The 24,025-nt window shown below is 42.5% G+C and overlaps 2 protein-coding genes across 3 annotated transcripts; one reads left to right on the top strand and one right to left on the bottom strand.

Moving 5' to 3' along the window:
• Positions 1-4,809: 4,809 nt before the first annotated feature.
• Positions 4,810-13,283, top strand: HMGCS1 (3-hydroxy-3-methylglutaryl-CoA synthase 1). 2 transcript variants are annotated; one of them, XM_054397318.1, is made up of 10 exons: positions 4,810-4,829; positions 6,395-6,852; positions 7,220-7,345; positions 7,843-8,007; positions 8,678-8,846; positions 8,946-9,116; positions 10,140-10,246; positions 10,531-10,656; positions 10,923-11,086; positions 11,478-13,283. In XM_054397318.1, exons 1-10 carry the CDS (start codon positions 4,813-4,815, stop codon positions 11,568-11,570), a joined length of 1,596 nt encoding a protein of 531 aa, XP_054253293.1. In that variant the 5' UTR covers positions 4,810-4,812; the 3' UTR covers positions 11,571-13,283. The 2 variants fall into 2 exon arrangements, with proteins under 2 accessions (XP_054253293.1, XP_054253292.1); XM_054397317.1 differs by lacking the exon at positions 4,810-4,829 and adding an exon at positions 5,191-5,217.
• Positions 13,284-14,599: 1,316 nt separating this feature from the next.
• Positions 14,600-22,926, bottom strand: NIM1K (NIM1 serine/threonine protein kinase). Its single transcript, XM_054398111.1, has 3 exons — positions 22,635-22,926; positions 17,387-17,655; positions 14,600-15,346 (listed from the first exon to the last, which is right to left on the bottom strand). Exons 1-3 carry the CDS (start codon positions 22,924-22,926, stop codon positions 14,600-14,602), a joined length of 1,308 nt encoding a protein of 435 aa, XP_054254086.1.
• Positions 22,927-24,025: the final 1,099 nt, after the last annotated feature.

Raw genomic sequence — 24,025 nt, 5'->3', positions numbered from 1 at the left:
AGCAGGATTTTACGATCCCATTATCCAGGCTTTAAAATTTGTGTGTGGTTTTTATCAAACATTTTCCTAGATGAAGCAAAGGTTTGTATGCCCAGTACTAGCAGGAATGACCTCTCTGGGGACACTCAGTAGCCTGCAGAGCAATGTATTAGCTGTCTAAATCATCACAGGGTCTAAAGGCTATAGACGTTGTCAGGTGAAACCTATACATTAGCTGGTTGTCAATTTGACATAACCATAATCACAGAAGGTTAGCGATTTAAAGGGATCTTGAAAGATCATCTAGTCCAACCCCCACTGCCAGAGCAGAACCACTAGTGCAGGTCACACAAGAACACATCCAGGTGGATTTTGAATGTCTCTAGTGAAGGAGCCTCCACAACCTCTCTGCACAGCCTCTTCCAGGGTTCTGTCACTCTCACAGTGAAAAAGTTTCTCCTTATGTTTACATGGAACCTCCTATGCTCCATCTTGTGTTCATTGTCCGTTGTCCTATCATTGGGCATCACTGAGCCTGGCTCTGTCCTCCCAATACTTGTCCTTTGCATATTAATCAATATTCATGAGGTCACCCCTCAGGTCTCTTCTCCAAGCTACGAAGACATCAGCCTTCCCTCATGAGGGAGATGTTCCACTTGCTTCAGCATCTTTGTGGCTTTGAACTGGACTCTTTCAAACAGTTCTGTGTCGTTCTTGAACTGAGCATACTGTGGATTTAACAAGCTGGGAAGAGACTGTTATGGGATGATCTAGGGTAGGTAGGACAGGACATTTCATCCTTCATAAAACAACTCCTCTTGTAAAACCCCTGTGCATGGTCCGAGTTCCTCGTCCTGGGCTGACAAGAGGAAGGACTGCAGGTAGGTTTCACAGGCAAGGGCGATGCCACAGGCCTAGGGCTTGGGCATGCGCTTCTTGAGGCAAGTTAACTGCACCACGACCTCCTGCTGCCCCGCAGACCCTTGCCCGCCTCGACACTGCCGCCCCCAACAGGTCCAGGTATGCTCTCAGTCCCCCGCTGCTGCTTCCCAGCCCCTCACCCGAGGCCCTTCCCGCCCAGTCTGAGCCGTGGGCACTGCTGCAAAACCGGAGACAGGAGCGGGGCCGAGGCGACACACAGACAGTTTTCATCAGAGCCGTGCCGGCCTCGCCTCCGGTTACCAGGCAACGGTCTCCTCGCCCCGCCGGGGACCGGCTGCCGTCCTACTCTCACCCGCCGTCGGCAGCGCGCTCTCATTGGCTGCCTCTGCCGAGCGCTCGGCTCCCATTGAGCGCCCACCGCCTCTGCTGCATCCTCATTGGCGCATCGTCCTCTGGCCACGCCGCGTCACTTTCTCACACCATTCCCCCCTCTTTCTCCGCCAGCTGCGGGCCGGCCGGTGGGCGGGATTTGGGCGGTGGCAGCTATGATTGGCGGGAGGAGCTGCCACTCAGGGCACGGGCGGGAGCCCGGGCGGCGGGGCTGTTTAAAGGCGCCGCGCATCGGTGCCCAGTGTTTTCCGCCGTGCGTGAAGACAGTGAGGGTACGGATCGACAACCGACACCGGGAGCCATCGCCTCCAACAGGTGAGGGCAGTCCGCACAACAGAGACCTTTGTGCTGTGCAGGTTTCGCTGCCGGCTCAGCGCCGGGTGGCGACCCCTGCCTCCCCACTCCGACGCGCGGAGTCCCCTGTGTGAGGCGGCAGAGCCGTCCGCGGGGCTTGGTCGGTCTAGCTGGGAGCTCTGTTTTCAGTGCAGGCAAGCAGTGCCTGCAGTGCGGCAAGAGGGGGATGGAGATGGAAAGGAAAAGCAAAAAAGGGAGCAGGAGGAGAGGAGGGGGGTGAGGGGAAGGAAGAAAATAAGAAAGCAAAATTAAGAAGAGCCATGCCTGCCTGTAAGCCCGCATGCCGCTCCGAGAGCTTCCCAGAGCGTCACGGAGCATCGCCTGCGGCGCGGCGTGGCTTGCCGTTCTCCCCGCCCGGTCGCGCCGAACGCCTCCTGAAAGAGCCAGCAGTGCAGGTGCGCCGGCACCGCCCTGCATCCCGGCTAGGTGGCAGGCGGCTGCTGCGGGGCTCTTCCAGGCTCTTCCTCCGGCTTGGTGCCACGAGGAAGCCTGGAAGCGGTGGCGCCTTCGGCATGTATCTTAATCGCTTCTCAGTGTCGCGACATCCAAACAGGGTGGGGTGGAGGTGCGTGGGCGAGCGTGCCCCCTATCTGCGCTACCCCCTCGCCGCGTATGAAGGCAGCCGGGGACTACCCCCAGGGATATCGTCGCCTTCTGTCGCAATAGCTTTTATTGAATCCAGAAGACATCCTGACACCGCATCACGTTGCTAACGGAGCCCCAGTCTCGGAGGTGCCCAGGGGTACACCATGGCAGGGTGGGTGCTTGCGGCTCGATTCGAGGTACCGTGTTTGCGGTTTGGTATTTTGCGCGGTTTGCCTTGTCTCACGCGTAGACTCCACCCCGCTGGGCTAGAAGAGAGCAGGACCAGGGATGCCAACCCGGCTGGTGCCGTGGCGGGTGGCAGCGATTCGGGTCGCAGGGGTGACCTCTCCTGGCGTGACGAGTATCCTACAGGCGCTTAATACCTGTAAATCTTTCCGCTCGGCAGCGAGGTGATGTCATGGCCGAAGCTGCCAGGTCATCACTGTTTAACTTCCGAACCACAGTCTGGAGTGGGCTCTGTTCTCACCAGCCAAGTCCATACTCCTGCAGGTCCTGCAGAGGTGCGGTGCCTCAAGAGGGTTAACAGATGCGTTGCTGGTACCAAACGGCCTGGGGAATGTTGTGGCTTTCAGTCAAGTGCTCTGTATGAATTAAAAGCTTAAGCAGGAAATAAGGAAGTCAGATTATTGATGGGATATTCTTAAATTCTTAACAAAGATAATGGAAGCCTAGAGTTGTGGGAGGACGTGTTCCTGGCCACACTACCAGAAAGTAGTGCCTAGATTATACTGCTCATTCATTCCCTCCATAATCCTGAAGAGACTCAAAGAAAGGAGGCTTCTGTTTTGGTTTTTTTTTTTTTTAAGTTAAAGCATTTGGAGTTCTTAGTCTTTAAAAGTTTTTGTATTTTTGAGAAAGTTTTCATCGTCAGTGAAGACTCAGTAATAGAGTGTTTGTTGATTTGACCAAGATGACAAAAGGCTAACAGCCTTTGTTTTACATTAAGTAAACAGATTTGCCGTAATGACTGACTGACTTTAGATGTCCTATGTCCAGTTTCCTCCAGTAGTCAGAGCAAGCTTATAAAGCAGAGGTTTTCATTGCAGCACAGCTCAATAGCCCTGTGTGCCACTGTGGCATATTTGGTGAGTCATGAGAGTATATTAGAAAGAGCCTCCCTTTACTTGTCTTCTGCAGAGTTTTCTCATGAGACAACCATAGTGAGTAATATGAATTGTCTGTTCTGATTGGAGTTCTGTAAGGAGCAAGGACAGAGCAAAATGCTTTCCTCAGCCCACACCAATAATGCAAGTCCTCTTGGCATATTGAGTTTCCTAATAATCCACTCCCTGTTTAAAAGCCACTGTTCTATTGCTGTTACGGTCAAGCCATGTGCATTGCATTCTACTTGTAACTTAAATCGAGCCTTTTAAGAGTCTTTGTGGCCTCCAACTTTGTTTTCTGGCGCTTGGAGCAGAACTGAGCTCTGCTGTCGGTATAAGGCTTGCCTTTGGGGTGGCATCCAGATATTGCTGAGCTGGCAGTGGTCTGCATTTATTTTTTTGCCTTTTGAAGAAAGTGAGGGGTTTGGTGCCACAGAGACCTGAACCCCAAAGTCCCGTTACCAACTGGTAGAAACATGGGATCATTTGGGTTTGAAGAAACTTAAGTCTCATATCTCTCGATATGCCAAGTCCACCTTTAAATCATGTACCTAAGTACTACATCTATTCACCAGTTAAAAACCTCCAGAGTGGTTGGCTCTGCCACTTCCTTAGGCAGCCTGTTCCAATGCTTGGCTACCCTTTCAGTGAAGAACAATTTTTCCTGATACCCAATCTAAACCATACCTGATTCAACTCAAGACCAACTTGGGAAACTGACACCCACTTTACTAGGGCTTCCTTCCAGGAAATTGTAGAGCTCAGTAAGGTCTCCCCTCAGCTTCCTTTTCTCCAGGGCAAACAACCCCAGTTCCCTCAGCCACTTCTCATAAGACTTGTGCTCTGTACTCTTGACCAGCTTTATTGCTCTTCTTTGGAGATACTCTGTCTCCTCAATGTTGCTTTTGTAGTGAGGGGCCCTAAAGCTTGGTGCCATGGGATCTTGTTCTCACTGCCATGTGTGCTTTCATAGGGGAGCCAGAGAGCATCCTCCTCTTTCCTTGCAATTTTGGGGTAAAGTGCAGCTCTTGGGGCAAGTTATGAACCCCCAGTGCTGCTCTGTGCCTGAAGGAGATGTGCTTGGCTGGCTCGTTGTGCTGCTGAGAGGGGATGTGAATTTGGTATGGGGTGTGTGCATACATACATAGTACACTATCAGGTATGGTGCGGGAAACAACGAAAAATACCAACAACAAACCCAAAAAACCTGAGTGCTGTCGGGTTTTATGTTTTGGTGGGGTTTTTTTTGGGTGTGGGATGGTTTTGTTTGGGTTTTTTTAATTTTTCCCTCCGTGGTGCTGGAAGGCTTTGTCGTTCAAGGTTAAGGCAACAACGTTGTTACGTCTCCGAGCAGACGCCCCCGCAGCGCCCGTCTCGTATCGCTGCCCAGCGCTACCTGCGCACGCCGTGGGCAGGCCGGGCCGGGGCGAGCCGCCCCCGCCTGCGCACTGACCGCACGCTGCGGCGCATGCGCGGTCTGCCGAGCAGGAAGCCGGCCATGGGGTTCCGCAGCGTGTAGGGGTCGGGGTCGCGGTCGTGTGGGGCGGCGGGGCGGGAAGTGATTGGGTTTTGGTGGGCGCAGGCTGAGGGTGGGATGCAGCAGAAGGTCCCCACGCCGCCCTGGTAGATCCTGGCCGTCTTCTCGGCCGGGTCACCGTTAACCTTGAGGCGTTGGCGGAGGGAGCCAGGTGCCCTTAGTGCCCTCAGCGAGGCCGGCTGTGAGTGGGGAGCCGGCCGGCCATCGGCTGAGACCAAGGGCTTCGTGACAGGGGTGGGCTAAGGGCGGACAAGTGCCAGTCTGCCTGAGCGGACTCCCAGAGTGGCGGCAGGGTACACAAGGCGAAATCGGCTGTTTTGCTTAAAATTGTGGCGGTTCACAGCGCGGGTGTTCTGCAGTACGTCGGTAAGCAGCTTTAAATAGCCCGTTTCTCCCGTTTACACGTTTCAGTAATTCATTTTAGGTACGTATAGCTATTGCTAAAAATTCATTAGCGCCAATAAAAATTAATGGCGAGCTATGTGTTTTCAACGCGGTTTTATATAATACTGTAGCTGTAACAGAAAACAGTTTTAATGTTTTCCTCATACTTGTCCTAGTGCACATCCTGTAAAGTAATTTCTGCAGATAAAGGCTTTCTTCCTTTATACAACTCATCATGGTGCTACAGAAGAAGTTGGGTAATGCTGTACTTGCATCTGCATAAAAGGGTCAAGTGCTCTATGACGATGCAAGCAAAAATGGAGAAAGGTAGTGCCTGCCTGGGTAATGGGGCCAGGGTTAAAGTAATTAAATACAGTAGATCCTAGAATGTAGCATATCCTCTGGTCTAGTGACAGTTAAAGGGTTAAAATAAGAAAATCTGGTCCATCGAGGAGAATCCCTGTGTTCATCTCAGACTGTGAAATATTCCTCCAGGCCTGGCCATAGGAGTTACAGAATGCCAAAACCGAGTATGCTTAAAAAAGACCCCAAAATCCGAAAAAAAAAAATCCCAAACAAAAATATGAACCCCTTCACAATTAACAGCAAAAATGTCTCTTTCCTGCAAGTACAAACAAAATGGAGTAACTTGTGTCACTTAGTTTAAAAACAGTTTTGGGAAGTCCTGGCCTGTTTTAAGGCAGAGTTTTCCTGGTAAGGATAAATTGTAAACTTAAGCTCTCAGCTAGCAATAATTTTTAAAAATACAATGTTTTTAGCTTGGGTTTGTAAGACAGATTTCTTGTGTAAGCAAAAGTAGAATAAGGAACAAACATTAAAACTAATTTCTCAGATGCTTCACACTTGCTAAGCCTGTGTTTTGCTTCAGTGAAACAATTCAGGCTTAGCCTATATCTGTTCGTCTCCTTGGATGAAATTTGTGTTCTCACTGAAAAGTACTCTCTTAATATAAAATGTTTTGTGACTTACAATGATGCTTACATTATGCTTAGGCTAATGTCTTTCTGGAGGCAAAGCCTTACCTTTTGCAAATGACCTTGTAGAGCACCTGAAGTTTATGCTAAATCTACAGAAATGGATGTAAACTGTTTTTTCTGGTTTTCTTTCTTTCTTTTTTCTTTTTTTTTTTCCCTTAAAGATCTACCACAATGCCTGGCTCTCTTCCAGTGAATGCTGAATCCTGTTGGCCCAAAGATGTGGGAATTGTTGCACTGGAAATATATTTTCCATCTCAGTATGTTGACCAGACAGAGCTGGAGAAGTATGATGGTGTGGATGCTGGGAAATACACCATTGGTCTAGGCCAGTCCAGGATGGGGTTCTGCTCTGACCGGGAGGATATCAATTCTCTCTGTTTGACTGTGGTTCAGAAGCTCATGGAGAGGAACGGCCTTTCCTATGATTGTATTGGGAGATTAGAAGTTGGAACAGAGACAATAATTGATAAATCAAAGTCTGTAAAGACTGTCTTGATGCAGCTTTTTGAGGAATCTGGCAATACAGATGTAGAAGGAATCGATACCACCAATGCATGCTATGGAGGCACTGCTGCTCTCTTTAATGCTATTAATTGGATTGAATCCAGTTCTTGGGATGGTAAGTTCAGAGTACTTTCTTCCATTATCCTTGAAATGACGGTGTTTATTTTTAACATACGAAAACCAGAGGGTAAACTCTTCTTCTCTTCCAAAGTCTTTTCCTTAAATGTTCTGGACATTTGACACTAGTTGAATTACAGTGGAAAACAATGACATGGCTAGTAATCACTGGTCTTCTATAAATTTCAGAATTTGGTGTGGGCTGCCATGAAATTGAAATGCAGGAGAAAAATTTGGATTGGAGAGCCCCTTAATCTTGAGATCATATCCTCTATAACCCATGCCTAAAAATAACCATTTTTAGTGGATAGTACAAAGTCCCAGGGGCTTGTTCATTTCTCATTATTTCTGTGGTTTTTTTACAGGACGCTATGCACTTGTTGTTGCTGGAGACATTGCTGTGTATGCATCTGGAAATGCCAGGCCAACAGGTGGAGCTGGTGCTGTTGCTATGCTGGTTGGTCCAAATGCTCCGTTAATTTTTGAGAGAGGTTAGTCCCGTGTAAGAAAATGAATCCTGTTCAGCCAAATTAGTGGATCCATTCTGAATCCTGTCCCCTAGTTTTTAAGCATTGCTGGAGGGCTGGATTAGTGGCAGCTAAATTCAGAAATTGTCTCCACTTGTTCTGACTTTTCCAAGTCCTGGTATAGGAGATGGCAAGGAACAACTAGAGATTCCCATATCTGTTATTTCTTTGGAGGATTCTCCCAAGAAAATTGGTGGAGGAGTGGCCTAGAGCTGAACAACACAGCACTCTACCACCAAGGGAAAAATGATGAAAAGAATTTGTTACTTGAGTTTGTCATGCTCAGTCCTACTGCACTTAACAAGCATTGGAAAACTGTGTGAAACATTACCCTAAAGGGCCTGAAGTGCTGTGGGGGTCAAATACTGCTTGTTACCCCATGTGTGTTAAGGGATACATTCAAACTGACTCAAAGCAGCTGAATAGGTAATTTTCCACTTTTGTCAATTTCTGTCTGCCAGGATTGCGTGGAACACACATGCAGCATGCATATGACTTCTACAAACCAGATATGGTCTCTGAATATCCTGTAGTTGATGGCAAGCTCTCCATTCAGTGCTACCTCAGTGCATTGGATCGCTGCTATACTGTCTATCGGAATAAAATCCAAGCACAGTGGCAAAAGGGTACGTAGTGTCATGTGATGATACTGCAGAGTCTGGCAAATTGCACTGACAATGTGTTTTCAAGTTCTAGCATCCAATCTAAAGTCTAGTGTATGTGTCCCTTTATTCATGTTCATGTGTTGCAAGTCAATTCAAATGTTTGCTTTCTCCTGTAAGAAATGTCTTATTTCTGTACTCATATGGCTAAGTACCTGATAGTCAGCAATAGCATTTTGGTGTTGCCTAAAAAGTGTGATGTTCACCCCCTCAACCCAGGCTCTTAACTTATTAACCCAGGTTGTGGGTTTTTGTTTTTGTTTTTTTGCTGTAAATGTTTAGTAATTGCCTGGCTTCTGTTAAGAAGTGTAGGTATGAAGACTGGATAGTTAAATGGAGTAGCCTATTGTGCCAAAATGATGGGTAGAAATATGGAGGTTTTCTTGAACTTAAACCCTGTGCTTTGAGAAGAACGGCAAATGTTCATGCAAAAGATCAGTAAGAAGCTAATTTTAAAATAGAAGTTAGCAGCAGCATTCTAAATGAACTTGCCAGCAATAGTTAATCTTATGGTCTTCTCTTGTTTAATGGCATGTTATGATGACTCATGACCTGCCACCTCCTATTTTATTTTCATAGTTGAAGTGTGCACCAAGCATATATTCTAACATAACAACATTTCTGCTACTTCCAGAGGGCATAGACAGACGTTTCACCCTGAATGACTTTGGATTCATGATCTTTCATTCTCCCTACTGTAAACTGGTACAGAAGTCTGTGGCTAGACTCTTGCTGAATGACTTTCTCAGTGACCAGAACCCAGAAACAGCAAAGGGCGTTTTCAGTGGTTTGGAAGCTTTCAGGTGAGAATGGCTACTGTCTCCCTTGTTCACGTAATCTTACTGTTCTTACAGATCCAAAGTGTGGGGTTTACCTTCTGTTTTTACTTTTTTTGCCAACAGGGATGTAAAACTTGAAGATACGTATTTTGACAGAGATGTGGAAAAAGCTTTTATGAAAGCTAGTGCAGAACTCTTCAATCAAAAAACCAAAGCTTCGTTACTTGTGTCCAATCAGAATGGAAATATGTATACCCCTTCAGTCTATGGTTGCCTTGCCTCTCTTCTAGCACAGTAAGCATAAAATTGGGAACAAAATCATAGCTTTCTGTATGTAAAGTCATAAAAGGTTTTTATTTAGGAAAGCCTTTTGTAAAAGCATCACCTGGGAAACCTTTTCCTACTAGATTGCCTTCAAGAGAAAGTTTATGCACGCAGAAAACACTAAAGTTAATGAGTTAAGCAACAAGCACATTCAAAATCTGTGTTCCAAGCTGATCTGAAACAGCCACTTGCTGCCTTCCAAAGTAAGATCTTATTTGTAAGGTAGCATCGTTTCCGACCCAAACCTGTCTTCTCACCCTGGTGTCCCCCCTTCTGAAAAAAAAAAAAAAAAACAACAAAAAACTAAACCCACAAAACACCCAAAATAAAACCAAAAAACAATGCAAGCAAAAAAAAACCCAAAACAAAATGGCACAAGAATCCCCCCAAAACAGTGCCAAAAAACCCACACATAACCCTTCCCCCAACCCTCAAACCAACCAATACAACACAAACAAACCAACCCCCAAAAAACTTAAACAAAACCAACCGAAAAAACCCCAAAACTCCACCCAAAGTCTCCATAAAACAAAAAAACCCACCCATAAGAAAACCCAAATCACTGCAGTAGATAATAGAAATGGTGTCTTTATTTCACTATAATGCAAAGCCAAATTTAAATTAGCACTCAATTTTTATTTTTTGCAATGACAGACTTTTACAAACCAGTAGTGTTTAATTATTTGCCTTCCATTATTATTCTGAATTTGCCCTCCAAGATGTGGTTGTTTCATTTTAGGCTGTATGTCCCTTAAGAATGAAAACTTCTAAATAATCATATTATGGTCATTTCTTTGGTCTGTTTTGCATAGGCAGTTTAGGAACTCACCACATTGCAGAAGTGTTTGAAACTGTTTTTAACAATCGTTTAAGCACAGAGCATGCTAAACGTGTATTGTAGGCCATACAATTTGCTGACTCACTGCACTTCCTAGTTATTTAAAATCGGAACCTTGGCTTAATTCTACCATTAAACAGTTGCTTGATTTGCAGGTACTCCCCAGAGCAGCTTGCAGGACAGAGAATCAGCGTGTTCTCCTATGGCTCTGGTTTTGCTGCTACACTGTATTCCATCAGAGTTACACAGGATGCCACTCCTGGTGAGTGAAAGGAAGAGATGTTAACTCCTTACACAGCTCTAGTCTAGAAGTTCTGTGGCATTACCCACCTGCATAAGTAAACCTGCAGCACAATGCTAAACTGAAGACATTTCAGCTTCAGGGACTGTTCATCAAACTGTTAATGTTTTGAGTAATTGGGAATATTTGTACATGTTTGTTTCTGCAATGCAAAGTGTTTTGAATAGGCTTGAAATGTTAATGCACCAGTGTGCAGTTGTCAGCACTGGTGCTACCTTACTTACATAATGGGTTTTGTATTGTAGGTTCTGCATTGGACAAAATAACTGCCAGCCTTTCAGATCTCAAAGCAAGACTTGACTCAAGAAAATGTATTGCACCTGATGTCTTTGCTGAAAACATGAAGATTAGACAGGAAACGCATCATTTGGGTAAGGCCTTCATAAATGTAAATAATTTCTAGCCTTACAACAAGATACTCATTGCTTATTTCACCTGACTTTAAATTATTAGAGTGTAGAATGAAGGAAATGTCCAAGCCTTTCTACTTCTGAGTAGCTTGTGTTTGGTGGCCCATGTGGCTGAAATGAAAGTGCAGGCTTGTTTCTGTCTTACTGTGTCCAAACTGTGATGGTTTGTGTTCTGTAATGGTCTTAGCAGGAACCAGGAGCTAACTGTGTTAATGGCTTTTTTACAGCCAACTATATTCCGCAGTGCTCAGTAGAAGACCTCTTTGATGGAACATGGTACCTCGTGCGTGTGGATGAAAAACACAGGAGAACTTATGCACGGCGCCCAGTCATGGGTGATGGACCTCTGGAGGCAGGAGTTGAAGCTGTCCACCCAGGCGTTGTTCATGAGGTGAACGCTCAGCGCTCTTTTAAAGTTTGACATACGTGGTGGAGCGGTTTTTGTTTGTCTTGGTACGTGCATGTATGTTGAAAGGAGGTGGTTTAACAAGTTACATTAAATTCTTTGTTAATGTATGTCACATACAAGTCAGAAGTAAAAACTGCAGCCTGGGATTGAAAAAAGTACATTTCATCATAACAATAATGAAACTACAGAAGAACGAAACAAGAACAAACTGGCTCTTTCCACATAAGCAGTTTGCATGAAGCATGACTGATGTGACTGATTTAAGACCAAGCTGTTCAGTGTAGCATGAATGTTGAGATGCTGACTAGCCAGGAATTATGAAAGTCTGTGAGTGAGAAAACTGTATTTAATGTTGTTTTTCCCTTCTTCTTAGCACATCCCAAGCCCTGCTAAGAAAGTGCCAAGAATCCCTCCAACAACCGAATCTGAAGGCGTTACTGTTGCCATTTCCAATGGGGAGCATTAAGATACCTCTGTGAGGTGGGGAATGGAACAAGATGTAAGGGCAGATTGAGAGAAAGAAATTGGTCACAGTAGTGTTGAAGTTTCAGTGTATAGTAATAACTCATTGGAGCATGGGGAAAAATGTTCAAGCTCTTTGAAAAAAATTGTCACAATATAGTGTGCTGATATTTACAGCATTTTGGATCACGAAAATCATGAATATACTGGAAATGGAGGGACTTGCCAGGGGCTATGTTGGATCTCTTAACATGTCTGAATTTTTTTAATTGCTAAGTAGTAGCTGTATTTCAAGGTCTTTGTACGGAGGTGGGAAAAAATCTGCTTGCTCTTTCATATAAAATGACTTGAAACCTATACTGTTAACTTCTACTTGTACTAGAGTCTGTGGCAAAACAGTTCAAGCTTTTAATGTTGGGGTTCTCAGTGCCTTGACAGTAAGCAGTCAGTCATCTGATTACTGCACTTCTCTTACCCTCTCTCACCTTCCCGTTCTTCTCCCAGTTGACTTCCCATCACCCCACTGTTTCGAAGGTACAAAAACATGTAGTATTTGCTGCAACACACTCTCTCTCTGCCCTGTCAAAACAACTGGATCAAGAACAACTAGACTGGCAGGGGATGTTCTTCCAAGAAACTCTTCCAAGCCCACTGATAGTTAGTACTTAATGTGTTCCAACGTCCATATTTGCATGTTGTACACCTGCGTTATAGATTACAGCAGCCAGGGAGGAAAAAGGGAAAAACAAAAAAGGGAGGTAGTAACTGTTAAAGAAATGGGTTCACTGATTTGACACCTTTCTAGATTGTGTAGTAGAAGCACCTAAGGCAGCAGAATTTTCAAGTAAAACTTCTAGATGGTTCTGGTTCTAATTGGCAAACAAAGGGAGGAAGAAGACTTTATCTGGAGCTCTGACACCTCACTATTCTTTATACATTTCTGAAAGACTATTTCTAACGCAAAATTTGGCTTTGTACTTTGAAGTCCTCCTCACTATGGGTAATGCTATAGGAGCGGGTATTTTTTTTTTCCCAACATGCAAGCTATAAGCTATGTGTTTTGCAAGTAATAGACACATAATACTAATGGGGATTCCTTTCTGGTAGACTTTTTTGAAGCCAGATTAGATATGAACTTTGACATGAGCCTTGTAAGCTTGTAATATATACTTAAACTGAGCTAATGTACAGAATGAAATTTTGTTGAATTTATTTCTTTGCTAATTCTTAAAAGCTACATTATCTAATATAAAGTAGGGGAAATTATTTGTCTGTTAAATTACAATTTTTGGTGTGTGTAATGAAGTGTTTGTATTACCTGTAACTCACTAGGATTTGATAACTTGCTGTATTTGTACAGTTAAGCCTTCGTAAAATAGTTGGTTATTATAAACTGATTAATACTAATCTGTTTCCTCTTCTGAAAATGATGGCACAATGATGCATGATAGTGTGTTTGCAAGTTCGGTATAGGTTGCTCTCATGAAAACTCACCTTGGCACCAGAAAAACAAATTGCTATGGAACGAAGTCCGTTGCTGGCAGTGGACTAGCCAAGAAGTGAGCTACTGGCACAAAGTTAACTACAGGGACCTCACAGTCCATGAGGCTGATCCTTCATTAAAATAAAGGTGGAGATATTTCAAACCTGTTGGAGTAGTGCTGACTTGTTGAGTCTTTAGGATGCTTTTTTGTGCTTTCTTCAACAGGAAATAAAAAGGAAACCCAAAGTTGTGGGTTCACAAGCTGTGTGGACCCTCTGAATCTTTATTCTTAATATCATCCCCTTACAAAATGTGGAAGATAATCTGGATAAACAGCTGGTGCAAGTGCATTATTTCAGGGCTGTGTTTCAAGGCAGTTTAAATATATATAGTGGAGGAATGAATTTCTAGTTTATGAAACACAATTCATCTTTATTACTGTCTTGTGAAAGACTATATTGTTTTACCCCCATATAGAAAAAAGAAGGGGGGTTGGTTCTTGTTTCATACTTACATGAGCCTCAGTCCAGAGTCACTCTGCTGCTCCTATACATTAATTACTCCTTTTGAAGTCAGCTAGCTGATCATCTCATTAAACATCTTAGTAGATAAGGCATCCTGCCTGTAAATTTGAAAGCACCAGCTGTACCTCTCAACTTTTTATTGGTATGCTTGCCTTAACTAAAGCCATACAGGCTTTTACCTCTTGGCTTAGGCATGTCAGCCATGCTTGTTCAGAGAAGGACAGCTACAGCACTTTTCTGCTGTTTCATTGGAGCTGATGGTGTTGGAAGGTTAAAGTATAAAATAAGCCATTAAGGCTGAAAATTTGGAGCATCTATATCTTGGTGATACTTGGAACAACTGGAGCTGTCAGACTATCCAGCTTTTAACTTGCAGTGGCCAAGCCTTTCTGCCAGCCTTTGCCAGAGGTGTAAGGCACGAGTCAGTATGAGCCAGTAATTCTCAGTGTATACATGGATTTTGTTATTGGTTGTATTCAGCTTAGTAATACCTAGTACTAAAGAAACAGTTTAAAACTACATAGGTTTTGGAGTATGTTTAAATATTTTTTTTTAATTGACATGCAAGCACTTGTAGACTGTCAGAATCATGCAATTAATGGAAGGTGAAGGAAGGATAGTAGGTAGTAGCATAATGTTATGCTTTAGGAACCATCAGCCACACGTATAGGGTTAAAGCATCATACCCTAACTTGCTTTTCTGAATTGTGACAAATTGGGAACTGGGATAAACAGCATTGCTGGTGGGTTTTTGTTGTTGTGTTTGGTTTTTTTTTTTTTGTAAGAGAGGCTGATGATCCCTTACCTGTTCCACTTACTGAGGTTTTTGCATTGCCTCTACCGTGTCTCTAGAGCAAAGGACAAACAAATGCATTAGAGCTCTCTATTTGAGTACTTCCCTCTGACTTGAGACATGCAAGGGAGGTGTGGCATTCTTGGTTTATTCAAAAATTACAAAACATGTAACACTAGAACCTGTGAAAGGTGAATAAAACTCTGTGCTGAGCATAAAGCCTGCAGTGCCACTTACAAAACAGAACACAGCTTGGATGTGTGCTTCATCCCACTGTACAAACGGATTCTTCTCAGTTCTTGTTCTTTGGGTTCTGGATGGGACATGATAGGAACACATTCAAGTGCCCTTCTTTTCTGTACTCTGTGCAAAACAATTCTGTAGATCCCTGTTACTGAGCTGCGTGCATTTCTTCCCTGGTTATTTTGAATGTGCTCTTCTGTGATTCCCAGATCTTCCAGAATATTTTTCACTTCCATTTCTTCCTCTTTGAGTGTACTGACCTCTGATAAATAGTTTGGATCCAATTTAAATGGCTGTAAAGGTCTGGGGTACTGTATTCCTTGCATCCACTCACTGTTCATGATGAGTTTGACAGAGTATCGGTCAGTTGGTACAGGCTGAAGGACTCCTTTTATCAGTTTCTGGCAAGTTTCTGAGAGGCAGGAAGGCAAACTGTATGTTCCTTCAAGAATGCACTTTTTCAATTTGGCTACTGTATCTGCCCGAAATGGCATGATCCCCGTTGTCATAAAGTATAGCAGGATTCCCAGTGCCCAGATGTCTACATAAATGCCAACATAGTTTTCATCTCTGAAGAGTTCAGGGGCAGCATAAGGAGGAGAGCCACAGAAAGTATTTAAAGTTTCATCTCTTCTACTTACTGTGCTGAACCCAAAGTCTCCCACCTTAACACAGGTGTTACTGGTATAGAAGACATTTTCTGCTTTCAAGTCTCGGTGAATTATATTATTCTCATGCTGCAGAACAAGAGGAAAATACGGTATTAACTTGTTCACAGGAGAATTCTCAAGTGACTTATCTTTATCAGTTAATTACCACAGAGAAGAAAGGGAGTTGTTTTGGACAAAGTCAGAAATAAGCATTGCAATGAAAATTAGTCAACCAAATTTCACTTAATTCTTTACTGATACAAAAAGAATGGAGATGGGAAGAAGGATGCTGTTTTTTTTTTTTTCTTCTAAGAGTAGCAGTCTCAACTTGTTAACAAATGCCAACTGTTTTCATGAAGTAGATTTGTGACGGCATCATGGCTAATCCTACAAGACTGGATACCTTCCTGTGCTTTTTCAGGGTTCAGAACACTTGCTTTTGCAGTTACTACATTTCTGTAATGATGTAAGTAATAAATAGTTTCTTTTTAACTTAATTCCTTTTTTGTATATATTGTTAGCTTGTGGACTTTGGAAGTGAAAGGATTAAGTTCACCAACTGAATGTAATCACAGATAGGAGAGTTGCTGCACTTTTACCATCTAATGTCCTACGGGGAATTGGTGGTGGCAGGTGAGGAGGGCCACAGAGTTGTGCTTTGCGGTATTTCATGTTGTTGCAGGATGCCAAGTTTAGCGGTGTTTTCTAGTTTTAAAAATCTGACATTAATACATAATGATGTAACTTGTACTTTGGTTTTTTAACTTGGAAGTGGCAGTAGTAGCCAAGGACTCAAACCTGAATTTGCTCTGCTTAGTGGCAATATAAGTGTCTTGAATAGGTAAGAGTTTGGCTTCATCTTTGAAATAACTAGGAGGAACAGATGCATTTAAGCACACTCTGCCCCACCCTTTGAAGTAACAAGGTGAAGGATCTGGGGCAGTAAGGAAGTTATTTCAGCATTCTAAGACTTTTAAACTGAGAGCAGTAACAGGTAGGGATCTCCTATCCTAGTTGTGGGCTGGCAACAGTGAGGTGGGATTTAAGAAGCCTGGGTCTGGTGGCTTAGCAATAAAATGGTTTTAGTCGTCCATGTGTATAGGTGAAGAGTTTGGCCAACTGGGTAGCTTGGGCTTAATGATAAGAAATAGATGCAATCTTAAAATGCAAAATAAGTTCCAGGGGCTGTAGAGTTAGCTGTTCAATGGAAAAGATACTGAAGCTAATCCATCACTTACAGGACATGCAATCATATTGTCAAATTACATTAAACATGCATACTGCTTATGTATGTCATGAGCAGTCTGTAACATGGTATCTAGATCTCCAGCCTGGGAACATTCTTGCTTTTGATTTTGCCTGAAGTTGTGAGGTGCATGTGAGCCACAAGAGAGCACCCTGAGCCAACTTGTACCAAACACTGCTTTTACTTGCAGAGCAGTCTTTGGTGGTTTTATGCAGTTCTTTGAGTATCTTAAGTAACTTAAGAGTAGTTACTATGCAAGGTTCAGAAGATCTCCTGCAATAGTTGATTGCTCCTTGTTTGCCTTTATAAGCTGCTTTGAGCTGTACACAAATAACATCATCCTAAATCCAGTTGCAGTATTGGGAGACTAGGCAAGGGGAAATGACTTGTTGAGTGTTAACTTTACAGAGTGGTGCCAAAGCAAGCACCAGGAATTAACTGTCTCAAGTGCCAGTCTCCCACATTCATTTCTTAGCAAAATGTATGTTTGCAACACCTAACATGCCTGGAAGTGTCCTCTGGAAAACTTTCTTCTAGTGAAAGAGTGATTGATCCTATGTTTTGAAATAGCTGGGAGAAAGAAATGGAACTTTGCAAGTTCGTGCCCACAGCAACTTAGAGCAGACAGGAGAATGCTGTTGCTAATGGGATGGTTCCACCCACCCAGGTGTTCCCAGTTTAATCTCCCAAAAGCTGTCCACAGAGAGACAGCAAGTGGAGGAGCAAGTTAATACAGCTCATCTCTATCCTTTTTGCTCCAGAAATATGGGCTTGAAATCTTGGTAAACAGTAAACATTCTAGTTGAAAAACCAAGAGATAAACTGGCAAAATTTACTAGGGTAGTGAGGGGCAAGATGCCTATGGAAGAAGTGTGACTTACCATGTGCTTCACAGCAGACACAATCTGGGAGAAGATTATTTTACACTCTGTTTCTAGCATCTTCCCTTCTGTACTGATTTTGGTGAAGAGCTCCCCACCACCTGCGTACTCCATCACCAGATACAGTTTTGAGAATGTCTCCATCACTTCATATAGTCTGATGATATTTGGGTGATGCAGTTTTTCCATGCTGGATATCTCACAAGATAGCAAACGTTGAGTCTTCCGGTCCAGCTTTGCCTTATCCAAAATTTTAATTGCAACTTTCTCTGAAAAGAAAAATGCTTTTCCATGTTGTGAATGCAATAGCTACAAGTGGTAATACTATTTACTTACAACACTGCCTGATTATAGAAGCATGGTAAAATTTCACCTCTGATGAGCATAAGCTAAGCTACAGAGGCTGCAAAGCCCTGCAGCCTTTCACACACACTCATGCACCTTTCTGTCTCTGACATTCTACTCACTGCTGAGGTTGCTAAAGGCTGGTAGAGTACTGCAAGTGCTAATCAAATCATCTGCTGTCAGGCTAATACATGTCTGATGGCCACAGTTACAGCATCTGCTCTCAGTGTGTAATACTGGCAAAGAAAGCCTGCTTCCTCTTTTATTGCTGCCTTTGTTTTTGAAGTGAGCTAGGCGAGAGCCTGGTGCCTGTGAGTAATGGAGGTGTCAAATTTAAATGCTTTGTTTCAGAACAGACAGAAAAACCTGCGGGTAATTTACAAGCTCTGGCTAGTTCCACAAGTTCATAGTGCAGGGGTGTTTTAAAATTGGTGTGACTTACAGAACTCTTCCCTCTTGTTATCCCATACCCCACAAATACTCAGTTACCAAAATCAACGTTATAAAGGTTTGCCTCCCTCAGAATTGCTGTACCACTTTTTCCATCATGCCCACTTATGGGTAGTTCATTGTGCCGTACAGAATACAGGAAAAATTTTATGTCTGTATGCCATAATAGGGTATAAATCCACATTAAACATAGGTTTCATTTTGAGGAAGGGGAAAATAAACAGTGAAGTAAGTTGCAGGGATCCTGTACAGCAGCAAATCTAGCCGTCTTAATGCTGTGCTACTAATGCAAAGCTGCTGTTAAGTTTTTCTGTAGTGCATTCACTGTGACACCAAGGCTTACAAAACACGTATCTGCAGTGGCACTGCACCAGCAGGGTAGCTCACAGCAGTATGAATAATAGGTCAGTCACAATTCCCCTTATGTTTCTGTATCAATTGGTAGGTTACAGCTTTTCACTGTATTGAATACAGCTGGCATTTGAAGGATTAGTCTGGTTAAAATAGGTTTAAAGTACCTTTGTATAACTTGTCAGGACAGCAACGTTAAACTGGATCAGGACAATAAAAACCCTTCCCTTATTCCCTTCCCTTATTCTTGGGAAGAAGGGGTTGGTTTGTTTTGTTTTTGGTTTTTTTTTTCCTAAAAAAATTGTCCCCCCCTTAAAATGTTTAAGATATTTACAGATTTCTTAACGCTTTTATTGACCCTTTCAGGAAAAAGCTTCACTTTTATTTCTAGTACATAAGAGCAAATTTTAAAGTTAGTATTTTTTTACTTGCTGCTTTAAGAGACAAGTGAAAAGGGTAATACTTGTGTCCATCTGTTCTGGTATAAAAGCATTAAAAATGTTCTTACTTAATGTTCTACACTTCACTTGTAAGTATTTCAGTGTATCTAAATGAAGAGTTAAGGATATATATGCTTAGGTCTATACGGATGAGGAAAACTCCATGTTCAGTATCTTTACTTTTCCTAGTAACACACATGCATAAATTGATCTCCCTACTGAAGTGCAGCAGGTACTCTAAGCAAATGTGAATCTTGTTAAGCATACTGAACTTCCTTTGATGTGCTTGTTTCCAGAAGAAGCCCATGCTGGCATAGGGCAATCTTCCCACACTGCTTCTCTCCAACCTGTTCCATGCTTTCTAGTGAGTCCCTTAGGACAGTGGGTACCTACTCCTGCCTGTGTGGTGTGGTGAATCAGGAGGAAATGCAGCTATCAAATGGAAACAGCATATAACACTGATCCTGGCAGAACTCTGACTGCTGACCTAGGGGTGAAAAATGTGACCTTTGTCACATTGGTAACTGATCACCTAAACCAAGATCAAAGAGCATCAGCTGGCAGTGGGCAACATTCACACAACTAAATGCTTACATGCCACAAGTATAACAATTCTTGCAATCTGAACTACACAACTGCATCATTACATCTTGGTTTATAAAAGTTGTGGGTATTTAGGCTTTAAAAAAAACCAACTCAGTTAAATTCCTTCCTTTTTCCTTTTGATGGAAATTGCTTTTTTTTTTTCTGGTTATTTTTTTCTGCAGAGCTTTAAAAGAAAATGAAGGGAAAAAGAAAAACAAACAAGATTTGGAACCTGATCCTGTTCACACACCAATATAAATCAGGACTGAGCTCCTTTATATGTACATCATTGCAGTTGCATATGAATTATATGCAAAGAAAACCATCTCACCTAACGTCAAAAAACCCAGGCACCCTCCTTTTTTAAACACTTGTTCCCCTCTACTTCTAAAAAACCAACAAACAAAAAAAACTTGGGTTACAAATCCTGTATAACTCTAGCATGGCAGCAGTGCCGAACTTTTGTTTCTTTGCTTTAGAGCATTTTTAGCAGGCATCTTATTTACCAAAATACTGAAACTGAGTAGCAGGAGATTTTGATTGATGACACATGATGTATGCTGAGGTTTGAAAAGAGCTAGTTGAATTATTGAATCAGGAAATAATTTCAGGAAGAAGTGATATATGCTATGATGGTAACAGAAAACAATACAAATAGAACAAAGTTAAAATTGCTTAAAACAAGCAGCAGACTTTTGTAGTGGTTGTTTCACATTAGACTGTTTTTTCACTAGCTGTACATTTTGAACTGCCTCTCTACAGTTGGAAGGTAAGTAAAATAAAGGTAGCCCAGAGCTTAGAAACCTAACAGTCCTTAGCAAGAAAAACTCCACAGGAAATCTCTGCCAAAATTCAGGTTAATGAATTCAGGCAATGCTCCTCAATAACCCAATACACAGCTAACACCAAAGATTGCCTCTAGGCAATGAAGACAGTCCTTGTGAAAGAAACAAGGTTCTTCATCCTGTATGAGCCAGCAGTTTTTGCCTCTCTCCCTCTAGAAAACTTTTTTCATGTATCCTGCTGTGACAGATCATGATGTTTGCCAAACACTGCACAGACGTAATTGTTACAGAAACTCAGCAAAGAATAAAGTTGTTTCCTTTTTTAATATACGGTGACAAAAGGTAAGGAGAAAGACCATACTTAGAAATTAACACTATGCAAGAACTGAAGATCTGAGCAGCTGCCTCACACATACGCCTGTCCCTTCCACAAGGGCCCAAACAGCATTAATAATGAAGCCTTTGTACATATGCAATCAGTAACCCCCCTGAACTTGGGCTCATTAGAACTTGACAGGAACATCATTACCAACACAGTGACGTGAACAGAATTGTCTTTGTGGGTGGGGGTGTGTGTCTGTATGCATGAATGCATGTTCCTATTCTCCTATCCACATACTGTATTTTATGAGGACAGGTAAGCTCACAGGCAGAGATGAGTCAGAAAATGCTTGTCTTTCATCCTTCCTCCCTCATGACAGTTGCACACTTAGTACTGAGAATTTATCTCCTTGTCCAGTGTATATTCTAACAACAACAAAAAAAACCCTACTAAAACAAACCAAAAATAAATTTGAGAGATTTCTGATGGAAAAAGAACCTTTTCAAGGAAAAAGAAAATATTTTGGTATTTAGTTTGTCCAAGCTTACTGTTCTCACTGGAGTTAAAAAAATTTCAATCAGTCAGCTCTGTTCACATGCTAAAGCAACCTGTCTCTTAAGTTTGACAGGCAAAAAGTTCATTCAGATCAAGTGTATAACTTCCTTTCATTGGCGTTCTTTCTGTTGCCAAGTATAGGAGCAGAATTTCCTCCAACAGTAAACACAAGGCAGCTTTCTCTGGAAGAAAAGATATAACAGAAGAGAAGAGGAAATAGCTTGCTCTGGGCTTAAGTAGGACAGTGCTTTTCTGAAACAAGCAAATCCAAAAACTTCCATATCCAGTTAAAGCAACCTCTAGTCCTATGCAGGCTTGAATTTGGAAAAAATAAATACCATCATTTCCCTACTTTAATTCCCAGTGCAACAACTGCTGCCCATGAGGGATAAATGTGAGTTTTCACACTTCTGTAGTCTGAGCTGAAAGAGGCGGTTAGAAAAAATACTACATATGGCATGAAGGCTCTGACAGGTATCTCATTGTCTCCTCTAAGATAATGGAGTCAAGGAGAGTCAATCAAATTGGAAAGGAAAGACTATGAGAAAAAAACATCAAGATACTAGTGTACAAAGATGCAGGGAAATCTATTAATCCCTGCAGGAAAATAGGAACAGTTTCTAGTATTGTCAGCTACCCAGAGGCAAAGAAACAGGACAGAGGAAGACAAGTTCTTAGTTAACTGAAGTATTAGCTGTAGTTACTTATCCTTTCTATTTTTCCTAGAAGCAGCATATATGGTGCCTTTCTGTACTTAAAAAAAAAAAAAGTAACTGACAATTCAACACAAATCCCAGTTTGGCTGTACTAGAACTGAGTTCCCTGCACCTGCTCAGATCACACCTAAAGCTCTGTACCAGCTTTCTACAGTAATGAACCACCTGTAAATGAGTCAGTAAAGCAGGATTAACATTTCTCACCAAAATTACTGTAATGAAGTAAAAGCTTCATCTGTTTGTGATGAAACAAAGCAAGCCTTGCTAACTTTGGCTGAGGGCAGGAGTGGCTGCTCGGGGGTTCACCATGTATAGCCCTGAAGTTTGTGAGCAAGGGTAGAGAAGAAGGCAAGTGGACAGGATGAGTTGTAGGAGGGGAGGCACACCACCATGTTTCAAAAAGTGTTTGATTCACAGAAATGAGACATGTTAACACCAGAAAGTGCAGGCAGAAACTTTTCTTTTAATAGCTGCTGTCTAGAGACTATGTTTCTGGTTTAAAGTCTTTAAAGCCTAATCCAAACCTAAGCATTTATCTGTGACCTTGCCTATAGATTCACTCAACAGCACCCAAAAGACACATGCATACTCTATGTGTATTCAAGATTCAGACAGCATTTTGCTTCCCTTAGAGAACGATTTGTATTCATACAGAACTAAGACACACATCACACAGGTGACCCACATATCAGTGCCTACCTTTGGTTAGGGAATGAATTCCAAGCTTCACCTGTGAGAAATTCCCACTTCCTATTTCTCCTTTGACTCGATAGAAGCCAATTCTCTTTCCAAGGGTTAATTCTTTCACCACTTTTTCATTCTGGGACATATCCTGCATTAGTTTCTCAAATGGGCTCAGCCTGTGCTGCCTGCTCTCTTCATCTCCTCCATAGCACTCTGGGTGCCCATCATCATCTCCACTGTCCTCACGATGCCATCTGGAATAGCGCTGTTTTCCAAGACCTCCTCCATTCACATATCCTGTTGTCATAGTCTATAGGGTAATCACTTCCCCATTTAGCAAGATGTCCCAATAAGGAGTTTCAAGGAAATAATTCTGTATGAATATGCAGTCCTGCATATAACAAATACTGAGACAAACTTAGCAAAACAAGCAGATGACTTAAAGTCCACGGATTAGTTTGGAAATTACTTCAAGCCCAAATCAGGCACATCTACATATTGCAGTTCTGTTCATAATCAGAGGTAAAACCGGAAGCTGTTTACAGCCATCTCTCACTAACAGATTTACTGTGTCAGGAACTTCATCTACAAGGTAAAAGAGGCTTTGCAATTAAAACTGTAAGATTTGCAAGAAAGTGGCAGGTCGCTCACCGTCTATGCAGTACGTTTGACACATGCAAAACATTTCATGTAAATTTTCAGGCTTTAGCTTGCTGCTTTGAAAACTAACTTGACAGATAAAGGTTAAACAAACAGTTGATTAACTACTCAATAAACCCAGATGCTTCCCGATACTTTTGAATACCTGACCTTAAAAGCATAGTTCTCCTTGATTCTGGTACCAGTTCAAGAGCTGAATGTAGGCTTTGCCTTTGATTCATTCTTCAGCCTGTGAGTTTGTCACTGTGCCTTGCAAATGTCACTATGCCTTGAAGCCTTGCTGTAAAAAGTTAATTGCTTGTCTGTTTCCTCCTCGTGGCAAATTTAACGAAGCAACTGATCCTGGAAGATGATAGGAAAAGAATAATCTGTGCGCAAGGCAAAAGAAACACTGCACCTCAGTGTCCCTGCAGTCACATGGCAGGACAATACAGGATTAAGTAACTGCATGTCACGTTAACCCTCCTTTATTTAGCTGAGCTTTCTTTAACGCCTTGAGCCTTCTCAAAATTTTGCCAGACACATGGTGTTCCTAAGCAGACAGACAAAGAAAGTCATTAAAACCTTTACATAGCAGCCATGCACTTCGTTAAATGACAGCACACATCATTTCACCAGTTTAACTCTGGCAGCACAGATGAGGAAGTGCTAATTCTACTACACATGCAATCATTTACCTTTAAAGCATTACACCATTTATTTCTTCTTTGACCTTGAAAAAGAGTTCAACAGCAACTGCTAATCGT

The sequence above is a fragment of the Indicator indicator genome, chromosome Z, assembly GCF_027791375.1.
Source record: "Indicator indicator isolate 239-I01 chromosome Z, UM_Iind_1.1, whole genome shotgun sequence".
Taxonomy (NCBI): Eukaryota; Metazoa; Chordata; class Aves; order Piciformes; family Indicatoridae; genus Indicator; species Indicator indicator.
This window is presented reverse-complemented; position numbering and strand designations above follow the sequence as displayed.

What these genes read in the sequence shown, in the direction of transcription:
- NIM1K (XM_054398111.1), bottom strand. Translation starts at nt 22,926, where the DNA reads ATGACAACAGGATATGTGAATGGAGGAGGTCTTGGAAAACAGCGCTAT. An exon ending in AATTCATTCCCTAACCAAAG is followed by an intron (nt 17,656 to 22,634) that starts GTAGGCACTGAT and finishes TTTTCTTTTCAG; the next exon opens with AGAAAGTTGCAATTAAAATT. An exon ending in TGTCTGCTGTGAAGCACATG is followed by an intron (nt 15,347 to 17,386) that starts GTAAGTCACACT and finishes CTTGTTCTGCAG; the next exon opens with CATGAGAATAATATAATTCA.
- HMGCS1 (XM_054397318.1), top strand. An exon ending in CCAAGCACAGTGGCAAAAGG is followed by an intron (nt 8,008 to 8,677) that starts GTACGTAGTGTC and finishes TGCTACTTCCAG; the next exon opens with AGGGCATAGACAGACGTTTC. An exon ending in ACAGGAAACGCATCATTTGG is followed by an intron (nt 10,657 to 10,922) that starts GTAAGGCCTTCA and finishes GCTTTTTTACAG; the next exon opens with CCAACTATATTCCGCAGTGC.